This window comes from Orycteropus afer, unplaced genomic scaffold (assembly GCF_000298275.1).
Source record: "Orycteropus afer afer isolate SDZICR_OR568_19922 unplaced genomic scaffold, OryAfe1.0 scaffold00102, whole genome shotgun sequence".
Classification (NCBI taxonomy): domain Eukaryota; kingdom Metazoa; phylum Chordata; class Mammalia; order Tubulidentata; family Orycteropodidae; genus Orycteropus; species Orycteropus afer.
In genome coordinates, this window is record NW_006921689.1 from 9,682,671 (window position 1) to 9,692,855 (window position 10,185).

The following is a 10,185-nucleotide window of genomic DNA, read 5'->3' on the forward strand; positions in this document are numbered from 1 at the left end:
ATAGAAAAAATCAACAAGACCAGAAGTTGGTTTTTTGAAAAGATTGATAAAATTGACAAACCACTGGCAAATTTAACAAAGGAAAAGAGGGAGAGAATAGAAGTAACATGAATAAGAAACAAATTGGGTGACATCATAACAGAACCAACTGAAATAAAAAAGATAATATCAGGATACTATGAAGAACTGTACTCCAAATTTGAAATTCCAGAAGTAATGGACAGATTTCTAGAAACACACTGCTCACCTAAACTAACACAGACTGAGGTGAGAAAGTTGAACAGACCCATAAGAAAAGAAGAAATTGAACAGGTCATCAAAAAATACCAACAAAAACAAGTCTTGGCCCAGACAGTTTCACTGGAGAATTCTACCAAACATTCAGAGAAGAACTGACACCAATCCTACTCAAACTATTCCACAACAAAGAAAAGGATGGCATCCTCCCAAATTCACTCTATGAAGCAAGCATCACCTTGATACCAAAACAAGGCAAAGACATTACTAAAAAGGAAAACTACAGACCAATATCCCTCATGAATATAGATGTAAAAATCTTCAACAAAATCCTACCCAGTAGACTCCAACAACATATCAAAAAAATAGTACATTATGACCAAGTGGGGTTCATATCAGATATGCAAGGATGGTTCAACATTAGACCATGTTATCCATCACATAAATAAAACAAAGGAAAAGAACCACACGAGCATATCAAATGATGCAGAAGAGGCATTTGATAAAATCCAACACCCATTCCTGATCAAAAATCTTAGAAAAATAGGAATAGAAAGGACATTCCTCAACATAATAAAGGGCATTTATGCAAAACCAACAGCCAACATTATCTCAATGGAGAGAGACTGAAACCATTCCTCCTGAGAACAGGAACCAGACAAGGGTGCCCTGTATCACTACTTCTATTCAACATTGTATTTGAAGTCCTAATCAGGGCCATAAGGCAAGAAAAGGAAATCAAAGGCTTCCAATTTGGTAAGGAAGACGTTAAACTATCCCTATTTGCTGATGATATGATCCCATACCTAGAAAACCCAAGAGACTCGGTAAAATATCTACTGGAACTAATTGAGAGATTTAGCATAGTGGCAGGGTACAAGATCAACAACCAAAAATCAGTTGGATCCTCTATACCAGTAAAGAGATTGCTGAAAAAGAAATAAGGAAATCAATACCACTTACAATAGCTACCAAAAAATTAAAATACTTGGGAATAAATTTTACCAGGGACATAAAAGACATCATGATGTCTTTTAAAAAGTTGGAATACAATATGATGGTAAATTGGTCCCAGCCATTCCATTACTACATATATATCCTAAAAAAGTGAGAATCAGGACAAGAACAGATATATATGCACACCCATGTTCATCACAGCACTATTTACAATATCAGAAAGATGGAAACAACCTAGGTGCCCATCAACAGGAGAATGGATAACCAAACTATGGTACATACACACAGTGGAATACTATGCAACCCTAAAGAATAATGTAGAATCTGCTAAATATTGCATAACGTGGATGAACTTGGAGGACATTATGCTGAGTTAAATAAGTCAATCAAAAAGGAGAAATATTATATTAGTCCATTATTGAAAAAGTCAAGGAAAGGTTTATATATGGAAGGAAATTTCCTTTTTTGGTTACCAGGGTTGGGAAGGAAGGAGAGGGAACACTGCTAGATAAGTAGAGACAACTATTGATTTGGGTGAAAGGAAGGGCAATGTATGAATTGTGAGTGATCAACATAGTGGCATTGAGGAAGAAAAAACATAGACAAGTGCATGGGAAGTACAGACAACAAAGATGAACCCTTTTGTGCACATACAGTACTGCATTGTCAGTGATGGCAAACATTGATATACAGTGGGTAAATGGGTGGACAACCTGAATGGTTAGGTATGTCTGTGCAGAGGGGAGTGTGCCCTGACCATGGATAGGTTTTCTAGACAATGTTTCTGGAAACATATTTGTATGTTCTATAAGAATTTCTAGATATATAGTATAGCTGATAGGGGACAAGGTTGTAGTGACTTCTTGGCCATAGCCAACTACCTGGAAGAAGTGAGTAGTTGGACCTGTGGGCTCAGGACCATGGTCTCAGGTGACATCAAGCTCAATTGGCATAATATACTACACAGAAACATTGTTCCACATCCTACTTTGGGGAGTAGCGACTGGGCTCTTAAAAGCTTGGAAGCAGCACCTAGATGCAACAATGGTTCTCTCCTCATCCAGAGCAAAGAAGAATGAAGAAAATCAAAGACTCATGGAAACAATTAGTCCAAGGGACTGGTACACCATGCGATCCTCAGCCTATGTGACTATGAGACCAGAAGAACTAGGTGCCCGGCTACCACTGTCAACCACTTGGAGGGGATCTATGTGGGAGATCCTGGATAAAGTGGGAGAATAATATGGAATAAAACTCAAAATCATTTAAAAAAAAATGTTTGCTGGTCTGATAGAGCCTGGTGAAACCCCTGAGACTGTGACCCCTAGCTGTCCTCAGGTCTGGAATTGAACCCAGTACTGTGGCTTCCAGCCAAACAAAAGACAGACATATGAGCTGAACATTTATATTAGGTAGATACACTCCTTGGAGAGATCAGTCATGGGAGAATAGAAAAGCTATGTATGCACATATAGACAGCTCAACGTATAGGAGTGCATGGAAGGGAAGGACACAGAGAAGAGGTAACTATGGGGAGGAAGTGGGAAGAGAACTATTGCATTGTGGGGAATTGTGGTCAATGTCATGAGACAATGTGCATGTGAACTCCTGCATAGAAAAAGAATTTGCTCTAAATTTTCATCCAAATAAAAATTAATAATAATAATAATAAGCACAGAGAAAATAGATACTGGGAAGGGTGGTTGATGGCAAAAATCAGGAAGGTAAGAACATATAGCTGAAATGTATGGACTTAAAAATAGGAGGGATGTGTTGTGTTATGTGATATTTTTTTGGCAAGAGGACAGAGAATCAATGCCTGCAAGAAAGAATGGGAAGACAGGAAATAAAGAAACCCCTGACTCTGAGGTTCATATTGGGGAGGAGAGATAAATAAGCAGCTTCCACATGAGAATCCTGCAAGGAAAGTATTGTCCTCACAGAAAAGGTAAGTTTCAGTTAAGGCAAAAACTTGAGTGTTAACAAAACCATAGATTTTGAGAACACAGTAGAAATGTGTGAGTTTAGACCTACCCAATTTGCTCTCAACAAGATGGCTAGAGCAGTGTCACAGTTGTCAGAGTGGCTAGAACAACGGGCTCAGGTATGGCAAGGATAGTGAGGCTGGCACAGAACCAGGCAGTGTTTCGTTCTGCTGTACATAGGGTTGCTATGAGTTCAGCCAGAATCGATGATGCCTAAAAACAGCAACAACAACATTATCTGTCAGGTTTTTTTTTTTTTTTTTTTTTTTCCTTTGACGTCTTGTGTGTTACCGTGATGTTGGAAAATGTGTCACTGGTATTTCAAACACTACCAGGGTCACCCATGGTGGACAAGTGTCATTGGTTCTTCTAAACTCAGACAGACTAGGAAGAAAGGCCTGGTAATCTCCCTCCAAAAGCTAGCCAACAGAAACCTCATGGATCACACAGAACATTGTCCAACTCATTTCCTTTGGATTTAACATCAGGAGGAATAGATTACTGGAGGAGGACATAATGTTTGGTGAATTGAGGCCAGAGAGAACAAGGGAGACCCTTAGTATGCTGGATTGTTACAGTAGATGCAAGGATGGATTCAAATATGCCAGTGATCATGAGGATGATATAGGACTAGGCAACATTTTGTTCTGCTGTGCATAAGGGCCCCATGAGTCAAAGTCAACTCCAAGGCAGCTTGCCAGCTATCAGTAAGATGTTCTTTAATATTAGCTCAAAATTCCTAGTCCCCCCTTTCATTTGCTGTGAGAGCTGCTTTGAAGCAAGCTCCCCCTGGACTGCCTTAGGTGATTCCTTTAGAGACACATGGAGAGAAAAAGTTATGGATCTCTGGCGATACTGTTAATTAATTGTTGTCATGGAGGCCATTCAACCCAGCCACAAAATGAATAGTTGAGTGCTGCAGAAAACAGAGTGGCTTCTTGTATTAGTACAAAAATGGCAACTCCAAGTATAAAAGCAGAAGAAAAAAATAATAGACTTCATCATCTTAACCTTGAATTATAAGAGTCTGCATGAGGTCGGTGGGAGCTCTTTACTAATGTGCAGTGTCATTATCTTCATGAAGAGAGGCTCTCTCCACTTCGTACTATTGGTACTGAAAAGGAGGAGAGAGGTTCCTTGACGAGTATGTTCATCAAGTGCATCTGCAGTGTTATTTTGTATGCTCATTTGCAGCCTCTGTCATTTCTCTTCCATGTTCATTTACCATGATGGACTTGTTTGGCAAATCCTTCAGGTGGTGGGAGGACAAGAAGAGGAGGAAGCTCCCTTTAGATCATAAAATAAAAGATACTGGCTTCTGTCACAATCTCCAACTCTTCCTTCTCCTTATGCTCCTTGATCATCATGATTATTTGCAGTAAAGAAAAGAAATGGCTAGTGATGTAGTCCTCTGTGTCTGTTGATTACTCGCTCAGAGCACCACGGAAAAAGGGTGGTATTATTGTCTGCTTTGACTTGAATTCTTGACTAGGAAGGGAAAATGAAAGTTTGACAAGTTCTTTTGTACTCATCTCAGAGAACTGAAATTCCCCGGCCTACTAAATAAGGTGACGCATCAGTGGTAGTTCAGTGATAGAATTCTTGACTTCCATGCAGCAGACCCAGGTTTGATTCCCAGCCAATGCATCTCTTGTATAGTCACCACCTATCTATTTGCATGTTGTTGTGATGCTGAATGGGTTCTAATGGTGCTTCCAGACTAAGATGCACTAGGAAGAAAGAGCTGGTGCTCTGTTTCCCCAAATCAGCCAGTGAAAACCCTATGCATCACAATGGTCTAGTCCACAACCTATCATCATGATGGTGCAGGGCCGGCAGTGTTTCCTTCTGTTGTGCATGGGATCACGATGAGTTGGAGGCCAACTTGACTACAGCTAACAACGTTAAGTAAGGTAGTTCAGATGACTGTCTCCCCAGTGATACCTAGTACTCACCATTAGCTCCTGGCATCAGTTTGATGTTAGATGCCACACACTGTGCTAAGCACTTTGTGTTCATTTCCTTTATTTTCCTACAGTAACAGCCTGATATTTATTCTCATTTTTCAGAATACACAACTGAGAGTCAGAGATGGGGAATGATCCCTCCATGATCACAGAGCAAATTAGTGGCAGAGCCAGATATGTTTACTGAGCTGGATATATTTCCAGATACCACATTTTAACCAGAATGTTCCAAGCAGTTCTGGCAAACAAATAAAATGCAAGCCATGTGTGAAATGTTAAGCTTTGTAATAGCTGCAATAAAAAAAATAAATAAATAAAAATAAAAACTAGAAGGTAAAGAAGAAGCAGGTGAAATATTCAGTGACACATTTTATTTAACCAAATTTTTCTAAAACATTATCATTTCCACATGTAATAACCGTGAGAAAATTGTTAGTGAGATAGTTTACTTTCTTTTTCTTTTCTTTTTTTTTTTTTCCATACCAAGTCTTCAAAATCCAGTGTGTCTTTTACAATGAGCATCTCAGTTCAGACTAACCACATTTCAAGTGCTCAACAGCCACAAGGGGTTAGTGGCTACTGGACTGGACAGTACAGCTGTAGACTTAGTTTATGAAGACAGAATTCTTTATCACAGAAAGTTATAAACTCAGTTACAGGTGTTGCTTTGAAGTAAGTAGAAGGAGGGCTTCATCCATGTTCTATTGGTCTCTGTGATAGAATGTGATCCAGGGTGGATAACTCCCTTCTGTCATCCTTTCCCCAATAAGGCAGTCTTCTCTAATAAGCATGTGTGTGTTCTCATTTTCACAGTAAATCTCCACAAAATGTATAGTGTCCTAGAAAATTCTTCATGGTACATAGAGTAAATGAAAAGAAAGAGAGACAGACTATTGTCAAGGTTAAGATAAATGTAAGTTTGAATCCCCTTACTGTCTAGTTTAAGTTGGCAACTATTTAATCTCTCTGCATCTGTCTTCCTTTATCTATCTATCTATCTATTTATTTATTTATATTAGCTGGGGGCCATTACTTATCCTTATAGGATTGTGGAGAGGGAGGGCAGTACTACATTTAACATAGTATCTGAGAAGTTCTTGGTAGGTCCCTTTGAGTTGATTTTTGACTGATGCCAATCTCATGCACAACAGAACAAAACATTGCCTGGTCCCAGCCATCCACCTGACTGGTTGAGAATTGGATTGTTGTGATTCATAGGGTTTTTCAATGGCTGATTTGCAAAAGTATATATCCAGGCCTTTTTTCCTCACCTGAGAGTAGAAAGTGATTCATAGGTATTAGCTGTTATTATAGATTATGTTCAAAGTCTTGTTCTTATTAGTTACTAACCAGTCAGCTCTAATTCATGGGGACCTTATGTATGTATAACAGAACAAAACAATGCCTGGTCCTGTGCATTCTTCATGAGTCCTCGTATAACTTCTCTGAAAGATCAGCATGAACAAAAGTCCCTAACCACAAAATAGGGGCCTAGTATACACGACACTGAAGTCACATAAAAGTTTACAAGTAATCTGTGAATATTCATGAAACCTATTTTGTGCGTTGGAAGGATCCCTGGTGGTACAGTAGTTAAAGCACCTGGCTTCTAAGCATTAGGTTGACTGTTTGAACCCACCACCCTCTCTCTGCAAGACAAAGATATGGCACTCTACTTCTGTAAACAAATCCCTGTGGAGCAGTTCTGCTCTGTCCTATAAGGATGCTATGAGTCAGAATTGACTCGATAGCAGTGGCTTTGGGTTTACATATTACTTACATTTTAATTGACTGTTGCCAGTGTGAGGACTTGATCATTTTTCTTTCTCTTCCTAGAAATATCATTATATTGTGATTTATTCTGAAGGCCCTTAAGTAATTATCTCCAAATTTCTGCAGAACTTAATGTAAGATTTGCAATTTGATGGGCAGAAAGAGAGGGGATCCTTTATGTTTCACTTTATAGAATGTTGTTAGATTATGAAGAATTTTTATCTTTAAAAACTTTTATCCATGTAAAAAGCATTTTTGTTTATATAAACAAAAATAATAATAATATTTGTATGTTCTAAGAATGATTTTTATTATATGTTCCTTTTAAAAAATAGTAATTCCTATTATAAATTAATGTCATAGAAATATTTGCTTCAGCAGCATGTGGCAGTAGTTTTCAGTATACCAGCCTTGTTTGTGTCCAGCACGAAGATCCTAACAAAATGTGCCTGCTCTGTTTAAGAACCTAATAAAGAACAGTCAACCATGGTGATATTACCATATAAGATCATTGAAGTCACACATAAATGTTTACCCATGTTGTTTTCAAAATTGAACAAGCAAATGGTTATTTGTCATTGATGTAAGAAATGGACAAGTCATTTCATATCCATAATTTGACTTCAGTCTCAATCACTGGTCTGTGGAAAGTTTAAGGGTATATTCTTTTCCTTTTGAGCGGACCTTACTTTTATCTGTCCATTCTTTTGCAGAGGTTACTATATAATAATTGTGCCTTTGAAGAAATCTCGTGGAAAATTTATCAAGCCCTGGGAGAGTCCAGATGAAATGGAATTAGATGAGGTAACTATGTCTTGGTTGGCTGTGTCTTTTATTAGTGTAATTTATTAAATATCCTCCTCCACCCAATGGCAGCCTTTCAGTATCAAATCATGGTGCTAGCTTCTATGTGGCTGTCTGGTTAGATGGTTCAGTGCTCTTGGCGGCATGTTTTCCATGAGAGTCCCCAACCAAGATCTTGTTGCTTTAATTAGAAAACACTGAGCTGCAATAAAACTTACAATCTGTCTAATCTTGGTTGGCCTCCACATTTTGCCCTTGCCTCTTGTAAAACATCATGCAGTGGTACATAAGGTAATGTGACTCCTCAGCAGAGACTTAATCACCATTGATAGGAATTCCAAGGTCCACTTCATCAATTGAGTGTTGCTTAGGTTATTACAGAGGTTTCCTGGTAGCACAGTGGTTAAAGCACTCAGATGCAAAATGAAAGGTTGATGGTTAGAAAACAAAAGCTGCTCTATAGGAGAGAGATGTGGCAGTCTACTTTCATAACGATTATAGCCTTGGAAACCCCATGAGCAGTTCTATTCTGTCCTGTAGGGTCACTATCAGTCTGAATCCACTCCACAGCAGTGAGTTTGGTTTGGTTTGTATGGCTGATGCAAGTGCTAAATTGCAATTTGCACTGAATTTAACATTTGACCTACTGTGTGGGCTTCATCATTTTCTCTCAGAATTTTACTTATTGGCAATTGCTTGCCTTATTCTTTACCTTGTAGATTTTCAGAATAATAATAATAATAATAATAAACTGAAGGAAAACAAAACAAACCTTAAAATTTTGAGCCAAACAAGAAATAAAGTACAAAGAATAGAGCAAATACTAAATTGTGTGATTTTAATTTCCAAAATCTTAAAAGAGTGAGTGCATATTAATTTGTATTTTCATTGGATTCCTGAGAAGGTATGTATTTGTTTTTTTGGTTTCTGTTTTTGCTTTGATTTTGGAAGTTAATATAAAATATGAAGAACTAGACCAAATTATTTATACTGGATGATGAGGCATCTCACCCCTACCATTGAGTTGATTCTGACATGTAACCACCCCATTGACTTTACATCTTTATGGAAGTAGATTGCCCAATTTTCCTTCCACAGTGTCACTGGTAGGTTTGAACCACCAACCTTCTGGTTAGCAGTAAAATACCTTAGGCACTGTACCACCAGAGCTCATTAATATGAAGAACTAGACCAAATTATTTATACTAGATGATGTGGCATTGGTGGTTTAGTAGCAGAATTTTGACTTTCCATGTAGGAGACTCAGATTTGATTGCCATGCAGTGCACCTCACGTACAGTCTGTCAATGGAAAATGATGTGTTGCTATGATACAGAATGTGTTTCAGCAGCGCTTCCTGGTTAGGAATGGAGTAAGAAGAAGGGCCTGGTGATCAACTTCCCAAAACTGGTCAATGAAAGCCCTATGGATCACAATGTTCTGATCTGCAAATGGGCAAGGTTTCCTTCCAATGTGTATGAGGTTGCCATCAGTTTAGCAGCTAACAACAATATATGTAGAAGGGACAACTGTGATCCAGAAATGTTAAGCTGAATCCCCAAAGGGCCACAGCAAGTTCATGGCTAAGGTTCACACTTTGAAATACAGGAGAGTCTGCTATTTTATCTTGATGCTGTTGCAAATCAGTTCATAAGGCAAATAGCAACCCTATTTTTGGAAATATGACATTTAATATATTGGGTTATTTGTCATACCTCCTAGCCCAATGTGTTCTTTCTAGGTATTTTCTCTATCTCAAACTAGTGCTGACTGGCAAAAAATAAAAGAAGACATCCCCAACTACATTACAGTGGGACAGCATTGATTTCATGCATGTCTGGGTGAAGGAGACTCTGTGATCTGACAGATGAGAGCTGTTAGGCAGACAGACTCATTTTGAGGAGTGCAGTTCATCACCCCTCACTTCATTTTGTCTGAGTTAAATTCTATCACATTAAGAAGGGGAGATGAGTTCAAGGTTAGGCCTGTGCTTAACTGTCTTCACTTTGTGACATTATAAAACCAAAACCAAGCCTGTTGCCAGCGAGTTGATTCTAACTTATAGCGACTCTGTGGTGTTTACAAGGCTGTAATCCTTACAGAAGCAGGCTGCCACATCTTTCTCCTACTAACTTTTTGGTTAGCAGCCAACCACTTTAACCACTGTGCTACCAGGACTGCTTTTTTTGTGATATTGAGGATATGTAAAATTTCCTGGACACCAATCATGCCAAAGAATTTAGGTACATTAAAATAAAATAAAATAAATAAAACAGCAAAACCATTATTCTGTGATATTGAAGGAATAATAATCCTTCATCTAAGGATGCAAGATGATTAGCTGGCCTTTTATAAGGATTTTGAAGCAAGAAATTATTTTACTTGTGACTAATGACTTGAAGGGAGCTCTGGTAGCATAGTGCCAAGGCACTTGACTGCTAACCAGAAGGCTGGTGGTTCAA

At 38.4% G+C, this 10,185-nt stretch overlaps 1 protein-coding gene across 1 annotated transcript in view; it reads left to right on the forward strand.

Annotated features, from left to right (window-relative positions):
* PTPRD (protein tyrosine phosphatase receptor type D) overlaps nt 1-10,185 on the forward strand; it is a 463,281-nt gene that overhangs the window by 271,322 nt on the left and 181,774 nt on the right. Inside the window, exon 20 of the mRNA XM_042781300.1 lies at nt 7,633-7,723. Coding sequence (XP_042637234.1) covers nt 7,633-7,723 — 91 coding nt within the window. The remainder of the gene's footprint in view (nt 1-7,632; nt 7,724-10,185) is intronic.